The 25,000-nt window shown below is 76.6% G+C and overlaps 1 protein-coding gene across 1 annotated transcript in view; it reads left to right on the top strand.

Moving 5' to 3' along the window:
• LOC127465052 (collagen alpha-1(I) chain-like) overlaps nucleotides 1–25,000 on the top strand; it is a 31,567-nt gene that overhangs the window by 4,221 nt on the left and 2,346 nt on the right. Inside the window, exons 5-6 of the mRNA XM_051775548.1 lie at nucleotides 1–1,370; nucleotides 1,575–1,668. The exon at nucleotides 1–1,370 is cut by the window's left edge and continues 396 nt beyond it. Of these exons, the coding sequence (XP_051631508.1) occupies nucleotides 1–1,370; nucleotides 1,575–1,668 (1,464 nt within the window). The remainder of the gene's footprint in view (nucleotides 1,371–1,574; nucleotides 1,669–25,000) is intronic.

Raw genomic sequence — 25,000 nt, 5'->3', positions numbered from 1 at the left:
CCTCCGGCGTGCGAAAACGCCACCGACCGCACCGCGGGGCCACCGGCTTTCGCCCGCCTCGCGGCCGTCGGCTTCCCCCGGAAAGGCCGGGGGACGGCGACGGGGAGAAAAACCAAAAGGTCCCCGAAAAAAGCACGCGCGCCTCTCACTCGCCGTGCTAGCCACGGCCGCCCGGGGTTCGGGGCGGGGCCCGCGCCCCTCGCTCCCCTCTCCCTGCCCACGGGCTCGCGCCTCGGCGGCCGCCGGCCACTGCCGGGCCGCCTTCGCGCTCTCTCTTTCTCTCTCTTCTTCCCCGGCGCGCTCAGCGTGCTGCGGCTTAAGGCCGCCAGAAGAAAAAAAAAAAAAAATAAAGGGCCGGGAGGGCGCCCCCACTTCGCCCGCAACCCGGCCCCCGGGCGGCAGACCTCCGCGGAACCCAGCCCTCCGGCAGCCAGGTCGGCGGGGCAGGCCCGACCGCACGGGCCGCCCGGCCGCCGTGGCTCTGGTGCCGGCCGGAGAGGAGGAAGGGGCGAGGCGCCGCCGCCTCGCCCGCCAACGGCCATCGTGCGTCTCTCTCCGGGGCTCCGGGCAACTCTGTCGGGTTCTCGCTCTGCCGGCGCGGCCGCCGGCCACACCCTGGCCGGCTGGCGCCGCCGCCTTCGGCCCGCTGGGCGGGTCCCCGGCTTAGGGCCGAGGAAGGGGGGACGAACAAAAGAGGCGAGGCGCGCCCAGGGAAGCGCCGCCTCGCCCGACAACGGGCAGTCCCGTCACCGAGCCCCTCCGGCAACCGACCGGGCCCAGGCAAGGCCGCACGCCCACCGCCAGTCCCCGGCACGCCGCCGGCACCGCTGCCGCCGTCAGCCGAGGACAGGGCGCCGCCACCCAGGCCCGGACCATCTTCGGGGCTCTCGGGAGGCGGCCGGGCAAAAGAAGCCCACGCGGGCTCCACCCTTCCAGCCCCGGCCGCCAACTGCCCGCAACAATGCCCGCCGCCACCGCACGACGGGCGCCGGCTTAGGGCCGGCGCATGGGAAGGACGAGACGACGCCGCCTCGCCGCCCTCGCACACCACCGCCTTCGCCCGGGGCCCTCGGGGAGCCGGCAGCCGCCACCGGCTCGGGCTGGACGCTGCTGGGCCCCCGCGGGCCCCCCTCGGCCGTCCCAGTCCCGCAACTCCCTTGGCTGCGCTTTCGCGCTCGGCTCTCGTCTTCCTTTCCCGTCATCGGACCCGCCCCAGGAAGCCGGCCGAGTGCCCCGCGGCTTTCTCGCCGGCCTTCCTGCCGCTCGTGGGGTTGGCCGGCCCGTGGCACGCGCCGAAGGCCGCGCTCGGCAGCAGACGCGGAAGAAAAGGGGCCCTCGGAACCCGCGCTGCTAGACAACCCCTGCCCATAGTACGGACAGACGCGTCCTGGCCCGGCCGGGTCGCCAAAGCGGCTCGAGGCTCCTCAGCGGGGAGGCGCGCGAGAGCAGGCCGCCTCTCACCTCGACCTAACTGGAGGCGGCGCCCGACAGCGACCCCTTGGCCGACTTCCGGGGCCGGCCGCGACAACACGTCTACCCCGAAAATGCCGCCAGGCGCCTAAGTCCCGCCGGAGCCGGGTAGACCTGGTGGCCCGGAGCCGGGACGCCGGCGGGGCGCAGGCCGGCGTCTGCGGCCGCGGCGGCCGGATCGGCCGGTCCCGGAACCGGGTAGACCTGATGCTCGCCAGCCCCGGAACCGGGTAGACCTGATGCTCGCCAGCATCCGGCGGGGCACGAGGCCGCTCGGCCCCGCTCGAGTGGGGAAACGGGTCGACCCCAAAAACCGGGACAACAGGTCTACCCGCCGAGCACGGACAACAGGTCTACCCGCCGGGCTCGGACACCAGGTCTACCCGCCGGGCTCGGACAAAAGGTCTACCCGCCGGGTCCCGACAAAAGGTCTACCCGCCGGGCTCGGACACCAGGTCTACCCGCCCGACTCGGACACCAGGTCTACCCGCACGGCACGGAACACCGGTCTACCCGCCGGGCTCGGACAGCAGGTCTACCCACCGGGTTCGGACAACAGGTCTACCCGCACGGCACGGAACACCGGTCTACCCGCCGGGTTCGGACACCAGGCCTACCCGCCCGAGTCGGACACCAGGTCTACCCGCACGGCACGGACAACACGTCTACCCGCCGGGTTTAGGCAACAGGTCTACCCACCCGGCTCGCGCACAGGGTCTACCCGCCCGACTCGGACACCAGGTCTACCCGCCCAGCATGGACAACAGGTCTACCCGCCGGGCTCGGGCACCAGGTCTACCCGCCCGGCTCGGACACCAGGTCTACCCGCCGAGCTCGGACAACAGGTCTTCCCACCGGGCTCGGACACCAGGTCTACCCGCCGGGCTCGGACAAAAGGTCTACCCGCCCGGTTCGGACACCAGGTCTACCCGCCGGGCTCGGACAACAGGTCTACCCGCCCGGTTCGGACACCAGGTCTACCCGCCGGGCTCGGACACCAGGTCTACCCGCCCAGCATGGACACCAGGTCTACCCGCCGGGCTCGGACACCAGGTCTACCCGCCCGACTCGGACACCAGCTCTACCCGCCGGGCACGGACAACAGGTCTACCCGCCGGGCTCGGACAAAAGGTCTACCCGCCGGGCTCGGACAAAAGGTCTACCCGCCCGACTCGGACACCAGGTCTACCCGCCCAGCATGGACAACAGGTCTACCCGCCGGGCTCGGACACCAGGTCTACCCGCCCGGCTCGGACAACAGGTCTACCCGCCGAGCTCGGACAAAAGGTCTACCCGCCCAGCTCGGACAACAGGTCTACCCGCCGGGCTCGGACAAAAGGTCTACCCGCCGGGCTCGGACACCAGGTCTACCCGCCCGGCTCGGACACCAGGTCTACCCGCCGAGCTCGGACAACAGGTCTTCCCGCCGGGCTCGGACACCAGGTCTACCCGCCGGGCTCGGACAAAAGGTCTACCCGCCCGGTTCGGACACCAGGTCTACCCGCCGGGCTCGGACAAAAGGTCTACCCGCCCGGTTCGGACACCAGGTCTACCCGCCGGGCTCGGACACCAGGTCTACCCGCCCAGCATGGACACCAGGTCTACCCGCCGGGCTCGGACACCAGGTCTACCCGCCCGACTCGGACACCAGCTCTACCCGCCGGGCACGGACAACAGGTCTACCCGCCGGGCTCGGACAAAAGGTCTACCCGCCCGACTCGGACACCAGGTCTACCCGCCCGGCTCGGACAACAGGTCTACCCGCCGAGCTCGGACAAAAGGTCTACCCGCCCAGCTCGGACAACAGGTCTACCCGCCGGGCTCGGACAAAAGGTCTACCCGCCGGGCTCGGACACCAGGTCTACCCGCCGGGCTCGGACACCAGGTCTACCCGCCGGGCTCGGACAAAAGGTCTACCCGCCCAGCTCGGACACCAGGTCTACCAGCCCGACTCGGACACCAGGTCTACCCGCCGGGCACGGACAACAGGTCTACCCGCCGGGCTCGGACAAAAGGTCTACCCGCCGGAGTCGGACACCACGTCTACCCGTCGGGCTCGGAACGCAACTCTACCCGCCGGCACCCCCGCCGCCGAGCCCAGTCGGCCGCCGCCCTGCCACCTTAAGAGAGTCCCAGCTACTCCCCCTTTTTACCCACGCCGCAGACAACGCCCTTTCTTTCCCACTCGGAGCCCCGGGCAGAAACGGTGGCGCCTCGGCGTCCGCCGAGGGCCTCGGCTAAGCGCTTGGAACCCGCTCGAGCCGCCCGACTCGGAGAGCGCGTCGAGCCGACGAGCCCGGAAAACAGGTCTACCCGCTGCCCCGGGACACCGGCTCTACCCGCCGGCTTCGGACGAGGGCTCTACCCGCTGGGCACGGACGGCGACTCTACCCGCTGCGCACCTCTGCGGCCGAGCCGAGGCGGCGGCAGCCCTGCCACCCAGGCAGAGGCCCAGTTACTCCCCCCGTTTCCCCGCCCCGCAGAGAACGTCTCTTCTTTCACCCTCGGGGCAGGGGAAAGGCTGCTACGCTCGGAGCGCCGGGCAGAAACCGCAGCGCTAAGCCCCGAGACCGGCTCTAGCCGCTAGGCTCGGACACCGGCTCTTCCCGGCGGCGCCGAGGCGGCCGAGCCCGGTCGGCCGCAGCCGCGCCGCCTAAAGAGAATCCCAGTTACTCCCCCCGCTTCCCCGCCCCGCAGAGAGCGTCTCTTCTTTCACCCTCGGGGCAGGGGAAAGGCTGCTACGCTCGGAGCGCCGGCCAGAAACCGCAGCGCTAAGCCCCGAGACCGGCTCTAGCCGCTAGGCTCGGACACCGGCTCTTCCCGGCGGCGCCGAGGCGGCCGAGCCCGGTCGGCCGCAGCCGCGCCGCCTAAAGAGAGTCCCAGTTACTCCCCCCGCTTCCCCGCCCCGCAGAGAACGTCTCTTCTTTCACCCTCGGGGCAGGGGAAAGCCTTTACGCCGGAGAGCAAGTCTGCCGCAAAGGGCCACGGGAGATGGAGTCTCCGCAACAAGACCCCCGAGAGAGTACTCGACGGAGCATGCCCGCTGGAAGGACTCGCAAAGAACTGTGGGAAATCCGGGAGGTCAGGGCGGGGTCGGAAGGGCTCGCCGGCGCGCCAATCGACGGATTTAGCGGCTGCACGCCGTCCGCTCGATCCGCGAATTCGGTGCCACGCTCCGAGCACCGGCCGCAAACAGGTCTACCCGCCGCCGGGCCGGGCAGGGCGGCGGCGCTCCGGCTCCAAGTCCGCTCGCCGGCGGGAACAGGTCTACCCGCCGCCGGGCCGAGCCGGGCGGCGGCGCCCCGGTTCCAAGTCCGCTCGCCGACGGGAACAGGTCTACCCACCACCGGGCCGGACGGCGGCGCCCCGGCTCCAAGTCCGCTCGCCGGCGGGAACAGGTCTACCCGCCACCGGGCCGAGCCGGGCGGCGGCGCTCCGGCTCCAAGTCCGCTCGTCGGCGGGAACAGGTCTACCCGCCACCGGGCCGGGCCGGGCGGCGGCGCCGCGGCTCCAAGTCCGCTCGCCGACGCGAACAGGTCTACCCGCTTCCGGGCCGAGCCGGGCGGCGGCGCTCCGGCTCCAAGTCCGCTCGCCGACGGGAACAGGTCTACCCGCTTCCGGGCCGAGCCGGGCGGCGGCGCCCCGGCTCCAAGTCCGCTCGCCGACGCGAACAGGTCTACCCGCTTCCGGGCCGAGCCGGGCGGCGGCGCTCCGGCTCCAAGTGCGCTCGCCGACGGGAACAGGTCTACCCACCACCGGGCCGGGTGGCGGCGCTCCGGCTCCAAGTCCGCTCGCCGGCGGGAACAGGTCTACCCGCCACCGGGCCGAGCCGGGCGGCGGCGCCCCGGCTTAAAGTCCGCTCGCCGACGGGAACAGGTCTACCTGCCACCGGACCAGGCCGGCGGCGCCCCGGCTCCAAGTCCGCTCGACGGCGGGAACAGGTCTACCCGCCACCGGGCCGGGCCGGGCGGCGGCGCCGCGGCTCCAAGTCCGCTCGACGGCGGGAACAGGTCTACCCGCCACCGGGCCGGGCCGGGCGGCGGCGCCACGGTTCCAAGTCCGCTCGCCGACGGGAACAGGTCTACCCGCTTCCGGGCCGAGCCGGGCGGCGGCGCCCCGGCTCCAAGTCCGCTCGCCGACGCGAACGGGTCTACCCGCTTCCGGGCCGAGCCGGGCGGCGGCGCTCCGGCTCCAAGTCCGCTCGCCGACGCGAACAGGTCTACCCGCTTCCGGGCCGAGCCGGGCGGCGGCGCTCCGGCTCCAAGTCCGCTCGCCGACGCGAACAGGTCTACCCGCCACCGGGCCGGGCCGGGCGGCGGCGCCGCGGCTCCAAGTCCGCTCGACGGCGGGAACAGGTCTACCCGCCACCGGGCCGGGCCGGACGGCGGCGCCCCGGTTCCAAGTCCGCTCGCCGACGGGAACAGGTCTACCCACCACCGGGCCGGACGGCGGCGCCCCGGCTCCAAGTCCGCTCGCCGGCGGGAACAGGTCTACCCGCCACCGGGCCGGACGGCGGCGCCCCGGTTCCAAGTCCGCTCGCCGACGGGAACAGGTCTACCCGCTACCGGGCCGAGCCGGGCGGCGGTGCTCCGGCTCCAAGTCCGCTCGCCGACGCGAACAGGTCTACCCGCTTCCGGGCCGAGCCGGGCGGCGGCGCTCCGGCTCCAAGTCCGCTCGCCGACGGGAACAGGTCTACCCACCACCGGGCAGGACGGCGGCGCCCCGGCTTAAAGTCCGCTCGCCGACGGGAACAGGTCTACCTGCCACCGGACCAGGCCGGCGGCGCCCCGGCTCCAAGTCCGCTCGACGGCGGGAACAGGTCTACCCGCCACCGGGCCGGGCCGGGCGGCGGCGCCCCGGCTCCAAGTCCGCTCGCCGGCGGGAACAGGTCTACCCGCCACCGGGCCGAGCCGGGCGGCGGCGCTCCGGCTCCAAGTCCGCTCGTCGGCGGGAACAGGTCTACCCGCCACCGGGCCGGGCCGGGCGGCGGCGCCGCGGCTCCAAGTCCGCTCGCCGACGCGAACAGGTCTACCCGCTTCCGGGCCGAGCCGGGCGGCGGCGCTCCGGCTCCAAGTCCGCTCGCCGACGGGAACAGGTCTACCCGCTTCCGGGCCGAGCCGGGCGGCGGCGCCCCGGCTCCAAGTCCGCTCGCCGACGCGAACAGGTCTACCCGCTTCCGGGCCGAGCCGGGCGGCGGCGCTCCGGCTCCAAGTGCGCTCGCCGACGGGAACAGGTCTACCCACCACCGGGCCGGGTGGCGGCGCTCCGGCTCCAAGTCCGCTCGCCGGCGGGAACAGGTCTACCCGCCACCGGACCAGGCCGGCGGCGCCCCGGCTCCAAGTCCGCTCGACGGCGGGAACAGGTCTACCCGCCACCGGGCCGGGCCGGGCGGCGGCGCCGCGGCTCCAAGTCCGCTCGACGGCGGGAACAGGTCTACCCGCCACCGGGCCGGGCCGGGCGGCGGCGCCACGGTTCCAAGTCCGCTCGCCGACGGGAACAGGTCTACCCGCTTCCGGGCCGAGCCGGGCGGCGGCGCCCCGGCTCCAAGTCCGCTCGCCGACGCGAACAGGTCTACCCGCTTCCGGGCCGAGCCGGGCGGCGGCGCTCCGGCTCCAAGTCCGCTCGCCGACGCGAACAGGTCTACCCGCTTCCGGGCCGAGCCGGGCGGCGGCGCTCCGGCTCCAAGTCCGCTCGCCGACGGGAACAGGTCTACCCACCACCGGGCAGGACGGCGGCGCCCCGGCTTAAAGTCCGCTCGCCGACGGGAACAGGTCTACCTGCCACCGGACCAGGCCGGCGGCGCCCCGGCTCCAAGTCCGCTCGACGGCGGGAACAGGTCTACCCGCCACCGGGCCGGGCCGGGCGGCGGCGCCCCGGCTCCAAGTCCGCTCGACGGCGGGAACAGGTCTACCCGCCACCGGGCCGAGCCGGGCGGCGGCGCTCCGGCTCCAAGTCCGCTCGTCGGCGGGAACAGGTCTACCCGCCACCGGGCCGGGCCGGGCGGCGGCGCCGCGGCTCCAAGTCCGCTCGCCGACGCGAACAGGTCTACCCGCTTCCGGGCCGAGCCGGGCGGCGGCGCTCCGGCTCCAAGTCCGCTCGCCGACGGGAACAGGTCTACCCGCTTCCGGGCCGAGCCGGGCGGCGGCGCCCCGGCTCCAAGTCCGCTCGCCGACGCGAACAGGTCTACCCGCTTCCGGGCCGAGCCGGGCGGCGGCGCTCCGGCTCCAAGTGCGCTCGCCGACGGGAACAGGTCTACCCACCACCGGGCCGGGTGGCGGCGCTCCGGCTCCAAGTCCGCTCGCCGGCGGGAACAGGTCTACCCGCCACCGGACCAGGCCGGCGGCGCCCCGGCTCCAAGTCCGCTCGACGGCGGGAACAGGTCTACCCGCCACCGGGCCGGGCCGGGCGGCGGCGCCGCGGCTCCAAGTCCGCTCGACGGCGGGAACAGGTCTACCCGCCACCGGGCCGGGCCGGGCGGCGGCGCCACGGTTCCAAGTCCGCTCGCCGACGGGAACAGGTCTAGCCGCTTCCGGGCCGAGCCGGGCGGCGGCGCCCCGGCTCCAAGTCCGCTCGCCGACGCGAACAGGTCTACCCGCTTCCGGGCCGAGCCGGGCGGCGGCGCTCCGGCTCCAAGTCCGCTCGCCGACGGGAACAGGTCTAGCCGCTTCCGGGCCGAGCCGGGCGGCGGCGCCCCGGCTCCAAGTCCGCTCGCCGACGCGAACAGGTCTACCCGCTTCCGGGCCGAGCCGGGCGGCGGCGCTCCGGCTCCAAGTCCGCTCGCCGACGCGAACAGGTCTACCCGCTTCCGGGCCGAGCCGGGCGGCGGCGCTCCGGCTCCAAGTCCGCTCGCCGACGCGAACAGGTCTACCCGCCACCGGGCCGGGCCGGGCGGCGGCGCCGCGGCTCCAAGTCCGCTCGACGGCGGGAACAGGTCTACCCGCCACCGGGCCGGGCCGGACGGCGGCGCCCCGGTTCCAAGTCCGCTCGCCGACGGGAACAGGTCTACCCACCGCCGGGCCGGACGGCGGCGCCCCGGCTCCAAGTCCGCTCGCCGGCGGGAACAGGTCTACCCGCTTCCGGGCCGAGCCGGGCGGCGGCGCCCCGGCTCCAAGTCCGCTCGCCGACGCGAACAGGTCTACCCGCTTCCGGGCCGAGCCGGGCGGCGGCGCTCCGGCTCCAAGTGCGCTCGCCGACGGGAACAGGTCTACCCACCACCGGGCCGGGTGGCGGCGCCCCGGCTCCAAGTCCGCTCGACGGCGGGAACAGGTCTACCCGCCACCGGGCCGGGCCGGGCGGCGGCGCCCCGGCTCCAAGTCCGCTCGCCGGCGGGAACAGGTCTACCCGCCACCGGGCCGAGCCGGGCGGCGGCGCTCCGGCTCCAAGTCCGCTCGTCGGCGGGAACAGGTCTACCCGCCACCGGGCCGGGCCGGGCGGCGGCGCCGCGGCTCCAAGTCCGCTCGCCGACGCGAACAGGTCTACCCGCTTCCGGGCCGAGCCGGGCGGCGGCGCTCCGGCTCCAAGTCCGCTCGCCGACGGGAACAGGTCTACCCGCTTCCGGGCCGAGCCGGGCGGCGGCGCCCCGGCTCCAAGTCCGCTCGCCGACGCGAACAGGTCTACCCGCTTCCGGGCCGAGCCGGGCGGCGGCGCTCCGGCTCCAAGTGCGCTCGCCGACGGGAACAGGTCTACCCACCACCGGGCCGGGTGGCGGCGCTCCGGCTCCAAGTCCGCTCGCCGGCGGGAACAGGTCTACCCGCCACCGGACCAGGCCGACGGCGCCCCGGCTCCAAGTCCGCTCGACGGCGGGAACAGGTCTACCCGCCACCGGGCCGGGCCGGGCGGCGGCGCCGCGGCTCCAAGTCCGCTCGACGGCGGGAACAGGTCTACCCGCCACCGGGCCGGGCCGGGCGGCGGCGCCACGGTTCCAAGTCCGCTCGCCGACGGGAACAGGTCTAGCCGCTTCCGGGCCGAGCCGGGCGGCGGCGCCCCGGCTCCAAGTCCGCTCGCCGACGCGAACAGGTCTACCCGCTTCCGGGCCGAGCCGGGCGGCGGCGCTCCGGCTCCAAGTCCGCTCGCCGACGCGAACAGGTCTACCTGCTTCCGGGCCGAGCCGGGCGGCGGCGCTCCGGCTCCAAGTCCGCTCGCCGACGCGAACAGGTCTACCCGCCACCGGGCCGGGCCGGGCGGCGGCGCCCCGGTTCCAAGTCCGCTCGCCGACGGGAACAGGTCTACCCACCGCCGGGCCGGACGGCGGCGCTCCGGCTCCAAGTCCGCTCGCCGACGGGAACAGGTCTACCCGCTTCCGGGCCGAGCCGGGCGGCGGCGCCCCGGCTCCAAGTCCGCTCGCCGACGCGAACAGGTCTACCCGCTTCCGGGCCGAGCCGGGCGGCGGCGCTCCGGCTCCAAGTGCGCTCGCCGACGGGAACAGGTCTACCCACCACCGGGCCGGGTGGCGGCGCTCCGGCTCCAAGTCCGCTCGCCGGCGGGAACAGGTCTACCCGCCACCGGGCCGAGCCGGGCGGCGGCGCCCCGGCTTAAAGTCCGCTCGCCGACGGGAACAGGTCTACCTGCCACCGGACCAGGCCGGCGGCGCCCCGGCTCCAAGTCCGCTCGACGGCGGGAACAGGTCTACCCGCCACCGGGCCGGGCCGGGCGGCGGCGCCGCGGCTCCAAGTCCGCTCGACGGCGGGAACAGGTCTACCCGCCACCGGGCCGGGCCGGGCGGCGGCGCCACGGTTCCAAGTCCGCTCGCCGACGGGAACAGGTCTACCCGCTTCCGGGCCGAGCCGCGCGGCGGCGCCCCGGCTCCAAGTCCGCTCGCCGACGCGAACAGGTCTACCCGCTTCCGGGCCGAGCCGGGCGGCGGCGCTCCGGCTCCAAGTCCGCTCGCCGACGCGAACAGGTCTACCCGCTTCCGGGCCGAGCCGGGCGGCGGCGCTCCGGCTCCAAGTCCGCTCGCCGACGCGAACAGGTCTACCCGCCACCGGGCCGGGCCGGGCGGCGGCGCCACGGTTCCAAGTCCGCTCGCCGACGGGAACAGGTCTACCCACCACCGGGCCGGACGGCGGCGCCCCGGCTCCAAGTCCGCTCGCCGGCGGGAACAGGTCTACCCACCACCGGGCCGGGTGGCGGCGCTCCGGCTCCAAGTCCGCTCGCCGGCGGGAACAGGTCTACCCGCCACCGGGCCGAGCCGGGCGGCGGCGCCCCGGCTTAAAGTCCGCTCGCCGACGGGAACAGGTCTACCTGCCACCGGACCAGGCCGGCGGCGCCCCGGCTCCAAGTCCGCTCGACGGCGGGAACAGGTCTACCCGCCACCGGGCCGGGCCGGGCGGCGGCGCCGCGGCTCCAAGTCCGCTCGACGGCGGGAACAGGTCTACCCGCCACCGGGCCGGGCCGGGCGGCGGCGCCACGGTTCCAAGTCCGCTCGCCGACGGGAACAGGTCTACCCACCACCGGGCCGGACGGCGGCGCCCCGGCTCCAAGTCCGCTCGCCGGCGGGAACAGGTCTACCCGCCACCGGGCCGGACGGCGGCGCCCCGGCTCCAAGTCCGCTCGCCGGCGGGAACAGGTCTACCCGCCACCGGGCCGGACGGCGGCGCCCCGGCTCCAAGTCCGCTCGCCGGCGGGAACAGGTCTACCCGCCACCGGGCCGAGCCGGGCGGCGGCGCTCCGGCTCCAAGTCCGCTCGTCGGCGGGAACAGGTCTACCCGCCACCGGGCCGGGCCGGGCGGCGGCGCTCCGGCTCCAAGTCCGCTCGCCGACGCGAACAGGTCTACCCGCTTCCGGGCCGAGCCGGGCGGCGGCGCTCCGGCTCCAAGTCCGCTCGCCGACGGGAACAGGTCTAGCCGCTTCCGGGCCGAGCCGGGCGGCGGCGCCCCGGCTCCAAGTCCGCTCGCCGACGCGAACAGGTCTACCCGCTTCCGGGCCGAGCCGGGCGGCGGCGCTCCGGCTCCAAGTCCGCTCGCCGACGGGAACAGGTCTAGCCGCTTCCGGGCCGAGCCGGGCGGCGGCGCCCCGGCTCCAAGTCCGCTCGCCGACGCGAACAGGTCTACCCGCTTCCGGGCCGAGCCGGGCGGCGGCGCTCCGGCTCCAAGTCCGCTCGCCGACGCGAACAGGTCTACCCGCTTCCGGGCCGAGCCGGGCGGCGGCGCTCCGGCTCCAAGTCCGCTCGCCGACGCGAACAGGTCTACCCGCCACCGGGCCGGGCCGGGCGGCGGCGCCGCGGCTCCAAGTCCGCTCGACGGCGGGAACAGGTCTACCCGCCACCGGGCCGGGCCGGACGGCGGCGCCCCGTTCCAAGTCCGCTCGCCGACGGGAACAGGTCTACCCGCCACCGGGCCGGGCCGGGCGGCGGCGCCGCGGCTCCAAGTCCGCTCGCCGACGCGAACAGGTCTACCCGCTTCCGGGCCGAGCCGGGCGGCGGCGCTCCGGCTCCAAGTCCGCTCGCCGACGGGAACAGGTCTACCCGCTTCCGGGCCGAGCCGGGCGGCGGCGCCCCGGCTCCAAGTCCGCTCGCCGACGCGAACAGGTCTACCCGCTTCCGGGCCGAGCCGGGCGGCGGCGCTCCGGCTCCAAGTGCGCTCGCCGACGGGAACAGGTCTACCCACCACCGGGCCGGGTGGCGGCGCTCCGGCTCCAAGTCCGCTCGCCGGCGGGAACAGGTCTACCCGCCACCGGACCAGGCCGGCGGCGCCCCGGCTCCAAGTCCGCTCGACGGCGGGAACAGGTCTACCCGCCACCGGGCCGGGCCGGGCGGCGGCGCCGCGGCTCCAAGTCCGCTCGACGGCGGGAACAGGTCTACCCGCCACCGGGCCGGGCCGGGCGGCGGCGCCACGGTTCCAAGTCCGCTCGCCGACGGGAACAGGTCTAGCCGCTTCCGGGCCGAGCCGGGCGGCGGCGCCCCGGCTCCAAGTCCGCTCGCCGACGCGAACAGGTCTACCCGCTTCCGGGCCGAGCCGGGCGGCGGCGCTCCGGCTCCAAGTCCGCTCGCCGACGCGAACAGGTCTACCTGCTTCCGGGCCGAGCCGGGCGGCGGCGCTCCGGCTCCAAGTCCGCTCGCCGACGCGAACAGGTCTACCCGCCACCGGGCCGGGCCGGGCGGCGGCGCCGCGGCTCCAAGTCCGCTCGACGGCGGGAACAGGTCTACCCGCCACCGGGCCGGGCCGGACGGCGGCGCCCCGGTTCCAAGTCCGCTCGCCGACGGGAACAGGTCTACCCACCGCCGGGCCGGACGGCGGCGCTCCGGCTCCAAGTCCGCTCGCCGACGGGAACAGGTCTACCCGCTTCCGGGCCGAGCCGGGCGGCGGCGCCCCGGCTCCAAGTCCGCTCGCCGACGCGAACAGGTCTACCCGCTTCCGGGCCGAGCCGGGCGGCGGCGCTCCGGCTCCAAGTGCGCTCGCCGACGGGAACAGGTCTACCCACCACCGGGCCGGGTGGCGGCGCTCCGGCTCCAAGTCCGCTCGCCGGCGGGAACAGGTCTACCCGCCACCGGGCCGAGCCGGGCGGCGGCGCCCCGGCTTAAAGTCCGCTCGCCGACGGGAACAGGTCTACCTGCCACCGGACCAGGCCGGCGGCGCCCCGGCTCCAAGTCCGCTCGACGGCGGGAACAGGTCTACCCGCCACCGGGCCGGGCCGGGCGGCGGCGCCGCGGCTCCAAGTCCGCTCGACGGCGGGAACAGGTCTACCCGCCACCGGGCCAGGCCGGGCGGCGGCGCCACGGTTCCAAGTCCGCTCGCCGACGGGAACAGGTCTACCCGCTTCCGGGCCGAGCCGCGCGGCGGCGCCCCGGCTCCAAGTCCGCTCGCCGACGCGAACAGGTCTACCCGCTTCCGGGCCGAGCCGGGCGGCGGCGCTCCGGCTCCAAGTCCGCTCGCCGACGCGAACAGGTCTACCCGCTTCCGGGCCGAGCCGGGCGGCGGCGCTCCGGCTCCAAGTCCGCTCGCCGACGCGAACAGGTCTACCCGCCACCGGGCCGGGCCGGGCGGCGGCGCCACGGTTCCAAGTCCGCTCGCCGACGGGAACAGGTCTACCCACCACCGGGCCGGACGGCGGCGCCCCGGCTCCAAGTCCGCTCGCCGGCGTGAACAGGTCTACCCACCACCGGGCCGGGTGGCGGCGCTCCGGCTCCAAGTCCGCTCGCCGGCGGGAACAGGTCTACCCGCCACCGGGCCGAGCCGGGCGGCGGCGCCCCGGCTTAAAGTCCGCTCGCCGACGGGAACAGGTCTACCTGCCACCGGACCAGGCCGGCGGCGCCCCGGCTCCAAGTCCGCTCGACGGCGGGAACAGGTCTACCCGCCACCGGGCCGGGCCGGGCGGCGGCGCCGCGGCTCCAAGTCCGCTCGACGGCGGGAACAGGTCTACCCGCCACCGGGCCGGGCCGGGCGGCGGCGCCACGGTTCCAAGTCCGCTCGCCGACGGGAACAGGTCTACCCACCACCGGGCCGGACGGCGGCGCTCCGGCTCCAAGTCCGCTCGCCGACGCGAACAGGTCTACCCGCTTCCGGGCCGAGCCGGGCGGCGGCGCTCCGGCTCCAAGTCCGCTCGCCGACGCGAACAGGTCTACCCGCCACCGGGCCGGGCCGGGCGGCGGCGCCGCGGCTCCAAGTCCGCTCGACGGCGGGAACAGGTCTACCCGCCACCGGGCCGGGCCGGACGGCGGCGCCCCGTTCCAAGTCCGCTCGCCGACGGGAACAGGTCTACCCGCCACCGGGCCGGGCCGGGCGGCGGCGCCGCGGCTCCAAGTCCGCTCGCCGACGCGAACAGGTCTACCCGCTTCCGGGCCGAGCCGGGCGGCGGCGCTCCGGCTCCAAGTCCGCTCGCCGACGGGAACAGGTCTACCCGCTTCCGGGCCGAGCCGGGCGGCGGCGCCCCGGCTCCAAGTCCGCTCGCCGACGCGAACAGGTCTACCCGCTTCCGGGCCGAGCCGGGCGGCGGCGCTCCGGCTCCAAGTGCGCTCGCCGACGGGAACAGGTCTACCCACCACCGGGCCGGGTGGCGGCGCTCCGGCTCCAAGTCCGCTCGCCGGCGGGAACAGGTCTACCCGCCACCGGACCAGGCCGGCGGCGCCCCGGCTCCAAGTCCGCTCGACGGCGGGAACAGGTCTACCCGCCACCGGGCCGGGCCGGGCGGCGGCGCCGCGGCTCCAAGTCCGCTCGACGGCGGGAACAGGTCTACCCGCCACCGGGCCGGGCCGGGCGGCGGCGCCACGGCTCCAAGTCCGCTCGCCGACGGGAACAGGTCTAGCCGCTTCCGGGCCGAGCCGGGCGGCGGCGCCCCGGCTCCAAGTCCGCTCGCCGACGCGAACAGGTCTACCCGCTTCCGGGCCGAGCCGGGCGGCGGCGCTCCGGCTCCAAGTCCGCTCGCCGACGCGAACAGGTCTACCTGCTTCCGGGCCGAGCCGGGCGGCGGCGCTCCGGCTCCAAGTCCGCTCGCCGACGCGAACAGGTCTACCCGCCACCGGGCCGGGCCGGGCGGCGGCGCCGCGGCTCCAAGTCCGCTCGACGGCGGGAACAGGTCTACCCGCCACCGGGCCGGGCCGGACGGCGGCGCCCCGGTTCCAAGTCCGCTCGCCGACGGGAACAGGTCTACCCACCGCCGGGCCGGACGGCGGCGCTCCGGCTCCAAGTCCGCTCGCCGACGGGAACAGGTCTACCCGCTTCCGGGCCGAGCCGGGCGGCGGCGCCCCGGCTCCAAGTCCGCTCGCCGACGCGAACAGGTCTACCCGCTTCCGGGCCGAGCCGGGCGGCGGCGCTCCGGCTCCAAGTGCGCTCGCCGACGGGAACAGGTCTACCCACCACCGGGCCGGGTGGCGGCGCTCCGGCTCCAAGTCCGCTCGCCGGCGGGAACAGGTCTACCCGCCACCGGGCCGAGCCGGGCGGCGGCGCCCCGGCTTAAAGTCCGCTCGCCGACGGGAACAGGTCTACCTGCCACCGGACCAGGCCGGCGGCGCCCCGGCTCCAAGTCCGCTCGACGGCGGGAACAGGTCTACCCGCCACCGGGCCGGGCCGGGCGGCGGCGCCGCGGCTCCAAGTCCGCTCGACGGCGGGAACAGGTCTACCCGCCACCGGGCCAGGCCGGGCGGCGGCGCCACGGTTCCAAGTCCGCTCGCCGACGGGAACAGGTCTACCCGCTTCCGGGCCGAGCCGCGCGGCGGCGCCCCGGCTCCAAGTCCGCTCGCCGACGCGAACAGGTCTACCCGCTTCCGGGCCGAGCCGGGCGGCGGCGCTCCGGCTCCAAGTCCGCTCGCCGACGCGAACAGGTCTACCCGCTTCCGGGCCGAGCCGGGCGGCGGCGCTCCGGCTCCAAGTCCGCTCGCCGACGCGAACAGGTCTACCCGCCACCGGGCCGGGCCGGGCGGCGGCGCCACGGTTCCAAGTCCGCTCGCCGACGGGAACAGGTCTACCCACCACCGGGCCGGACGGCGGCGCCCCGGCTCCAAGTCCGCTCGCCGGCGTGAACAGGTCTACCCACCACCGGGCCGGGTGGCGGCGCTCCGGCTCCAAGTCCGCTCGCCGGCGGGAACAGGTCTACCCGCCACCGGGCCGAGCCGGGCGGCGGCGCTCCGGCTCCAAGTCCGCTCGTCGGCGGGAACAGGTCTACCCGCCACCGGGCCGGGCCGGGCGGCGGCGCCGCGGCTCCAAGTCCGCTCGCCGACGCGAACAGGTCTACCCGCTTCCGGGCCGAGCCGGGCGGCGGCGCTCCGGCTCCAAGTCCGCTCGCCGACGGGAACAGGTCTACCCGCTTCCGGGCCGAGCCGGGCGGCGGCGCCCCGGCTCCAAGTCCGCTCGCCGACGCGAACAGGTCTACCCGCTTCCGGGCCGAGCCGGGCGGCGGCGCTCCGGCTCCAAGTGCGCTCGCCGACGGGAACAGGTCTACCCACCACCGGGCCGGGTGGCGGCGCTCCGGCTCCAAGTCCGCTCGCCGGCGGGAACAGGTCTACCCGCCACCGGACCAGGCCGGCGGCGCCCCGGCTCCAAGTCCGCTCGACGGCGGGAACAGGTCTACCCGCCACCGGGCCGGGCCGGGCGGCGGCGCCGCGGCTCCAAGTCCGCTCGACGGCGGGAACAGGTCTACCCGCCACCGGGCCGGGCCGGGCGGCGGCGCCACGGTTCCAAGTCCGCTCGCCGACGGGAACAGGTCTAGCCGCTTCCGGGCCGAGCCGGGCGGCGGCGCCCCGGCTCCAAGTCCGCTCGCCGACGCGAACAGGTCTACCCGCTTCCGGGCCGAGCCGGGCGGCGGCGCTCCGGCTCCAAGTCCGCTCGCCGACGCGAACAGGTCTACCTGCTTCCGGGCCGAGCCGGGCGGCGGCGCTCCGGCTCCAAGTCCGCTCGCCGACGCGAACAGGTCTACCCGCCACCGGGCCGGGCCGGGCGGCGGCGCCGCGGCTCCAAGTCCGCTCGACGGCGGGAACAGGTCTACCCGCCACCGGGCCGGGCCGGACGGCGGCGCCCCGGTTCCAAGTCCGCTCGCCGACGGGAACAGGTCTACCCACCACCGGGCCGGACGGCGGCGCCCCGGCTCCAAGTCCGCTCGCCGGCGGGAACAGGTCTACCCGCCACCGGGCCGGACGGCGGCGCCCCGGTTCCAAGTCCGCTCGCCGACGGGAACAGGTCTACCCGCTACCGGGCCGAGCCGGGCGGCGGTGCTCCGGCTCCAAGTCCGCTCGCCGACGCGAACAGGTCTACCCGCTTCCGGGCCGAGCCGGGCGGCGGCGCTCCGGCTCCAAGTCCGCTCGCCGACGGGAACAGGTCTACCCACCACCGGGCAGGACGGCGGCGCCCCGGCTTAAAGTCCGCTCGCCGACGGGAACAGGTCTACCTGCCACCGGACCAGGCCGGCGGCGCCCCGGCTCCAAGTCCGCTCGACGGCGGGAACAGGTCTACCCGCCACCGGGCCGGGCCGGGCGGCGGCGCCCCGGCTCCAAGTCCGCTCGCCGGCGGGAACAGGTCTACCCGCCACCGGGCCGAGCCGGGCGGCGGCGCTCCGGCTCCAAGTCCGCTCGTCGGCGGGAACAGGTCTACCCGCCACCGGGCCGGGCCGGGCGGCGGCGCCACGGTTCCAAGTCCGCTCGCCGACGGGAACAGGTCTACCCGCTTCCGGGCCGAGCCGGGCGGCGGCGCCCCGGCTCCAAGTCCGCTCGCCGACGCGAACAGGTCTACCCGCTTCCGGGCCGAGCCGGGCGGCGGCGCTCCGGCTCCAAGTCCGCTCGCCGACGCGAACAGGTCTACCCGCTTCCGGGCCGAGCCGGGCGGCGGCGCTCCGGCTCCAAGTCCGCTCGCCGACGGGAACAGGTCTACCCACCACCGGGCAGGACGGCGGCGCCCCGGCTTAAAGTCCGCTCGCCGACGGGAACAGGTCTACCTGCCACCGGACCAGGCCGGCGGCGCCCCGGCTCCAAGTCCGCTCGACGGCGGGAACAGGTCTACCCGCCACCGGGCCGGGCCGGGCGGCGGCGCCCCGGCTCCAAGTCCGCTCGACGGCGGGAACAGGTCTACCCGCCACCGGGCCGAGCCGGGCGGCGGCGCTCCGGCTCCAAGTCCGCTCGTCGGCGGGAACAGGTCTACCCGCCACCGGGCCGGGCCGGGCGGCGGCGCCGCGGCTCCAAGTCCGCTCGCCGACGCGAACAGGTCTACCCGCTTCCGGGCCGAGCCGGGCGGCGGCGCTCCGGCTCCAAGTCCGCTCGCCGACGGGAACAGGTCTACCCGCTTCCGGGCCGAGCCGGGCGGCGGCGCCCCGGCTCCAAGTCCGCTCGCCGACGCGAACAGGTCTACCCGCTTCCGGGCCGAGCCGGGCGGCGGCGCTCCGGCTCCAAGTGCGCTCGCCGACGGGAACAGGTCTACCCACCACCGGGCCGGGTGGCGGCGCTCCGGCTCCAAGTCCGCTCGCCGGCGGGAACAGGTCTACCCGCCACCGGACCAGGCCGGCGGCGCCCCGGCTCCAAGTCCGCTCGACGGCGGGAACAGGTCTACCCGCCACCGGGCCGGGCCGGGCGGCGGCGCCGCGGCTCCAAGTCCGCTCGACGGCGGGAACAGGTCTACCCGCCACCGGGCCGGGCCGGGCGGCGGCGCCACGGTTCCAAGTCCGCTCGCCGACGGGAACAGGTCTAGCCGCTTCCGGGCCGAGCCGGGCGGCGGCGCCCCGGCTCCAAGTCCGCTCGCCGACGCGAACAGGTCTACCCGCTTCCGGGCCGAGCCGGGCGGCGGCGCTCCGGCTCCAAGTCCGCTCGCCGACGGGAACAGGTCTAGCCGCTTCCGGGCCGAGCCGGGCGGCGGCGCCCCGGCTCCAAGTCCGCTCGCCGACGCGAACAGGTCTACCCGCTTCCGGGCCGAGCCGGGCGGCGGCGCTCCGGCTCCAAGTCCGCTCGCCGACGCGAACAGGTCTACCCGCTTCCGGGCCGAGCCGGGCGGCGGCGCTCCGGCTCCAAGTCCGCTCGCCGACGCGAACAGGTCTACCCGCCACCGGGCCGGGCCGGGCGGCGGCGCCGCGGCTCCAAGTCCGCTCGACGGCGGGAACAGGTCTACCCGCCACCGGGCCGGGCCGGACGGCGGCGCCCCGGTTCCAAGTCCGCTCGCCGACGGGAACAGGTCTACCCACCGCCGGGCCGGACGGCGGCGCCCCGGCTCCAAGTCCGCTCGCCGGCGGGAACAGGTCTACCCGCTTCCGGGCCGAGCCGGGCGGCGGCGCCCCGGCTCCAAGTCCGCTCGCCGACGCGAACAGGTCTACCCGCTTCCGGGCCGAGCCGGGCGGCGGCGCTCCGGCTCCAAGTGCGCTCGCCGACGGGAACAGGTCTACCCACCACCGGGCCGGGTGGCGGCGCCCCGGCTCCAAGTCCGCTCGACGGCGGGAACAGGTCTACCCGCCACCGGGCCGGGCCGGGCGGCGGCGCCCCGGCTCCAAGTCCGCTCGCCGGCGGGAACAGGTCTACCCGCCACCGGGCCGAGCCGGGCGGCGGCGCTCCGGCTCCAAGTCCGCTCGTCGGCGGGAACAGGTCTACCCGCCACCGGGCCGGGCCGGGCGGCGGCGCCGCGGCTCCAAGTCCGCTCGCCGACGCGAACAGGTCTACCCGCTTCCGGGCCGAGCCGGGCGGCGGCGCTCCGGCTCCAAGTCCGCTCGCCGACGGGAACAGGTCTACCCGCTTCCGGGCCGAGCCGGGCGGCGGCGCCCCGGCTCCAAGTCCGCTCGCCGACGCGAACAGGTCTACCCGCTTCCGGGCCGAGCCGGGCGGCGGCGCTCCGGCTCCAAGTGCGCTCGCCGACGGGAACAGGTCTACCCACCACCGGGCCGGGTGGCGGCGCTCCGGCTCCAAGTCCGCTCGCCGGCGGGAACAGGTCTACCCGCCACCGGACCAGGCCGGCGGCGCCCCGGCTCCAAGTCCGCTCGACGGCGGGAACAGGTCTACCCGCCACCGGGCCGGGCCGGGCGGCGGCGCCGCGGCTCCAAGTCCGCTCGACGGCGGGAACAGGTCTACCCGCCACCGGGCCGGGCCGGGCGGCGGCGCCACGGTTCCAAGTCCGCTCGCCGACGGGAACAGGTCTAGCCGCTTCCGGGCCGAGCCGGGCGGCGGCGCCCCGGCTCCAAGTCCGCTCGCCGACGCGAACAGGTCTACCCGCTTCCGGGCCGAGCCGGGCGGCGGCGCTCCGGCTCCAAGTCCGCTCGCCGACGCGAACAGGTCTACCTGCTTCCGGGCCGAGCCGGGCGGCGGCGCTCCGGCTCCAAGTCCGCTCGCCGACGCGAACAGGTCTACCCGCCACCGGGCCGGGCCGGGCGGCGGCGCCCCGGTTCCAAGTCCGCTCGCCGACGGGAACAGGTCTACCCACCGCCGGGCCGGACGGCGGCGCTCCGGCTCCAAGTCCGCTCGCCGACGGGAACAGGTCTACCCGCTTCCGGGCCGAGCCGGGCGGCGGCGCCCCGGCTCCAAGTCCGCTCGCCGACGCGAACAGGTCTACCCGCTTCCGGGCCGAGCCGGGCGGCGGCGCTCCGGCTCCAAGTGCGCTCGCCGACGGGAACAGGTCTACCCACCACCGGGCCGGGTGGCGGCGCTCCGGCTCCAAGTCCGCTCGCCGGCGGGAACAGGTCTACCCGCCACCGGGCCGAGCCGGGCGGCGGCGCCCCGGCTTAAAGTCCGCTCGCCGACGGGAACAGGTCTACCTGCCACCGGACCAGGCCGGCGGCGCCCCGGCTCCAAGTCCGCTCGACGGCGGGAACAGGTCTACCCGCCACCGGGCCGGGCCGGGCGGCGGCGCCGCGGCTCCAAGTCCGCTCGACGGCGGGAACAGGTCTACCCGCCACCGGGCCGGGCCGGGCGGCGGCGCCACGGTTCCAAGTCCGCTCGCCGACGGGAACAGGTCTACCCGCTTCCGGGCCGAGCCGCGCGGCGGCGCCCCGGCTCCAAGTCCGCTCGCCGACGCGAACAGGTCTACCCGCTTCCGGGCCGAGCCGGGCGGCGGCGCTCCGGCTCCAAGTCCGCTCGCCGACGCGAACAGGTCTACCCGCTTCCGGGCCGAGCCGGGCGGCGGCGCTCCGGCTCCAAGTCCGCTCGCCGACGCGAACAGGTCTACCCGCCACCGGGCCGGGCCGGGCGGCGGCGCCACGGTTCCAAGTCCGCTCGCCGACGGGAACAGGTCTACCCACCACCGGGCCGGACGGCGGCGCCCCGGCTCCAAGTCCGCTCGCCGGCGGGAACAGGTCTACCCACCACCGGGCCGGGTGGCGGCGCTCCGGCTCCAAGTCCGCTCGCCGGCGGGAACAGGTCTACCCGCCACCGGGCCGAGCCGGGCGGCGGCGCCCCGGCTTAAAGTCCGCTCGCCGACGGGAACAGGTCTACCTGCCACCGGACCAGGCCGGCGGCGCCCCGGCTCCAAGTCCGCTCGACGGCGGGAACAGGTCTACCCGCCACCGGGCCGGGCCGGGCGGCGGCGCCGCGGCTCCAAGTCCGCTCGACGGCGGGAACAGGTCTACCCGCCACCGGGCCGGGCCGGGCGGCGGCGCCACGGTTCCAAGTCCGCTCGCCGACGGGAACAGGTCTACCCACCACCGGGCCGGACGGCGGCGCCCCGGCTCCAAGTCCGCTCGCCGGCGGGAACAGGTCTACCCGCCACCGGGCCGGACGGCGGCGCCCCGGTTCCAAGTCCGCTCGCCGACGGGAACAGGTCTACCCGCTACCGGGCCGAGCCGGGCGGCGGTGCTCCGGCTCCAAGTCCGCTCGCCGACGCGAACAGGTCTACCCGCTTCCGGGCCGAGCCGGGCGGCGGCGCTCCGGCTCCAAGTCCGCTCGCCGACGCGAACAGGTCTACCCGCTTCCGGGCCGAGCCGGGCGGCGGCGCTCCGGCTCCAAGTGCGCTCGCCGACGGGAACAGGTCTACCCACCACCGGGCCGGGTGGCGGCGCTCCGGCTCCAAGTCCGCTCGCCGGCGGGAACAGGTCTACCCGCCACCGGACCAGGCCGGCGGCGCCCCGGCTCCAAGTCCGCTCGACGGCGGGAACAGGTCTACCCGCCACCGGGCCGGGCCGGGCGGCGGCGCCGCGGCTCCAAGTCCGCTCGACGGCGGGAACAGGTCTACCCGCCACCGGGCCGGGCCGGGCGGCGGCGCCACGGTTCCAAGTCCGCTCGCCGACGGGAACAGGTCTACCCGCTTCCGGGCCGAGCCGGGCGGCGGCGCCCCGGCTCCAAGTCCGCTCGCCGACGCGAACAGGTCTACCCGCTTCCGGGCCGAGCCGGGCGGCGGCGCTCCGGCTCCAAGTCCGCTCGCCGACGGGAACAGGTCTAGCCGCTTCCGGGCCGAGCCGGGCGGCGGCGCCCCGGCTCCAAGTCCGCTCGCCGACGCGAACAGGTCTACCCGCTTCCGGGCCGAGCCGGGCGGCGGCGCTCCGGCTCCAAGTCCGCTCGCCGACGCGAACAGGTCTACCCGCTTCCGGGCCGAGCCGGGCGGCGGCGCTCCGGCTCCAAGTCCGCTCGCCGACGCGAACAGGTCTACCCGCCACCGGGCCGGGCCGGGCGGCGGCGCCGCGGCTCCAAGTCCGCTCGACGGCGGGAACAGGTCTACCCGCCACCGGGCCGGGCCGGACGGCGGCGCCCCGGTTCCAAGTCCGCTCGCCGACGGGAACAGGTCTACCCACCGCCGGGCCGGACGGCGGCGCCCCGGCTCCAAGTCCGCTCGCCGGCGGGAACAGGTCTACCCGCTTCCGGGCCGAGCCGGGCGGCGGCGCCCCGGCTCCAAGTCCGCTCGCCGACGCGAACAGGTCTACCCGCTTCCGGGCCGAGCCGGGCGGCGGCGCTCCGGCTCCAAGTGCGCTCGCCGACGGGAACAGGTCTACCCACCACCGGGCCGGGTGGCGGCGCCCCGGCTCCAAGTCCGCTCGACGGCGGGAACAGGTCTACCCGCCACCGGGCCGGGCCGGGCGGCGGCGCCCCGGCTCCAAGTCCGCTCGCCGGCGGGAACAGGTCTACCCGCCACCGGGCCGAGCCGGGCGGCGGCGCTCCGGCTCCAAGTCCGCTCGTCGGCGGGAACAGGTCTACCCGCCACCGGGCCGGGCCGGGCGGCGGCGCCGCGGCTCCAAGTCCGCTCGCCGACGCGAACAGGTCTACCCGCTTCCGGGCCGAGCCGGGCGGCGGCGCTCCGGCTCCAAGTCCGCTCGCCGACGGGAACAGGTCTACCCGCTTCCGGGCCGAGCCGGGCGGCGGCGCCCCGGCTCCAAGTCCGCTCGCCGACGCGAACAGGTCTACCCGCTTCCGGGCCGAGCCGGGCGGCGGCGCTCCGGCTCCAAGTGCGCTCGCCGACGGGAACAGGTCTACCCACCACCGGGCCGGGTGGCGGCGCTCCGGCTCCAAGTCCGCTCGCCGGCGGGAACAGGTCTACCCGCCACCGGACCAGGCCGGCGGCGCCCCGGCTCCAAGTCCGCTCGACGGCGGGAACAGGTCTACCCGCCACCGGGCCGGGCCGGGCGGCGGCGCCGCGGCTCCAAGTCCGCTCGACGGCGGGAACAGGTCTACCCGCCACCGGGCCGGGCCGGGCGGCGGCGCCACGGTTCCAAGTCCGCTCGCCGACGGGAACAGGTCTAGCCGCTTCCGGGCCGAGCCGGGCGGCGGCGCCCCGGCTCCAAGTCCGCTCGCCGACGCGAACAGGTCTACCCGCTTCCGGGCCGAGCCGGGCGGCGGCGCTCCGGCTCCAAGTCCGCTCGCCGACGCGAACAGGTCTACCTGCTTCCGGGCCGAGCCGGGCGGCGGCGCTCCGGCTCCAAGTCCGCTCGCCGACGCGAACAGGTCTACCCGCCACCGGGCCGGGCCGGGCGGCGGCGCCCCGGTTCCAAGTCCGCTCGCCGACGGGAACAGGTCTACCCACCGCCGGGCCGGACGGCGGCGCTCCGGCTCCAAGTCCGCTCGCCGACGGGAACAGGTCTACCCGCTTCCGGGCCGAGCCGGGCGGCGGCGCCCCGGCTCCAAGTCCGCTCGCCGACGCGAACAGGTCTACCCGCTTCCGGGCCGAGCCGGGCGGCGGCGCTCCGGCTCCAAGTGCGCTCGCCGACGGGAACAGGTCTACCCACCACCGGGCCGGGTGGCGGCGCTCCGGCTCCAAGTCCGCTCGCCGGCGGGAACAGGTCTACCCGCCACCGGGCCGAGCCGGGCGGCGGCGCCCCGGCTTAAAGTCCGCTCGCCGACGGGAACAGGTCTACCTGCCACCGGACCAGGCCGGCGGCGCCCCGGCTCCAAGTCCGCTCGACGGCGGGAACAGGTCTACCCGCCACCGGGCCGGGCCGGGCGGCGGCGCCGCGGCTCCAAGTCCGCTCGACGGCGGGAACAGGTCTACCCGCCACCGGGCCGGGCCGGGCGGCGGCGCCACGGTTCCAAGTCCGCTCGCCGACGGGAACAGGTCTACCCGCTTCCGGGCCGAGCCGCGCGGCGGCGCCCCGGCTCCAAGTCCGCTCGCCGACGCGAACAGGTCTACCCGCTTCCGGGCCGAGCCGGGCGGCGGCGCTCCGGCTCCAAGTCCGCTCGCCGACGCGAACAGGTCTACCCGCTTCCGGGCCGAGCCGGGCGGCGGCGCTCCGGCTCCAAGTCCGCTCGCCGACGCGAACAGGTCTACCCGCCACCGGGCCGGGCCGGGCGGCGGCGCCACGGTTCCAAGTCCGCTCGCCGACGGGAACAGGTCTACCCACCACCGGGCCGGACGGCGGCGCCCCGGCTCCAAGTCCGCTCGCCGGCGGGAACAGGTCTACCCACCACCGGGCCGGGTGGCGGCGCTCCGGCTCCAAGTCCGCTCGCCGGCGGGAACAGGTCTACCCGCCACCGGGCCGAGCCGGGCGGCGGCGCCCCGGCTTAAAGTCCGCTCGCCGACGGGAACAGGTCTACCTGCCACCGGACCAGGCCGGCGGCGCCCCGGCTCCAAGTCCGCTCGACGGCGGGAACAGGTCTACCCGCCACCGGGCCGGGCCGGGCGGCGGCGCCGCGGCTCCAAGTCCGCTCGACGGCGGGAACAGGTCTACCCGCCACCGGGCCGGGCCGGGCGGCGGCGCCACGGTTCCAAGTCCGCTCGCCGAC

This window comes from Manacus candei, unplaced genomic scaffold (genome assembly GCF_025592945.1).
Source record: "Manacus candei isolate 608988 ecotype Guabito, Panama unplaced genomic scaffold, ASM2559294v1 h1tg000310l, whole genome shotgun sequence".
NCBI classification, from domain to species: domain Eukaryota; kingdom Metazoa; phylum Chordata; class Aves; order Passeriformes; family Pipridae; genus Manacus; species Manacus candei.
Note: the sequence above shows the minus strand (reverse complement) of the source record. Positions and strands in the feature narration are given on the sequence as shown.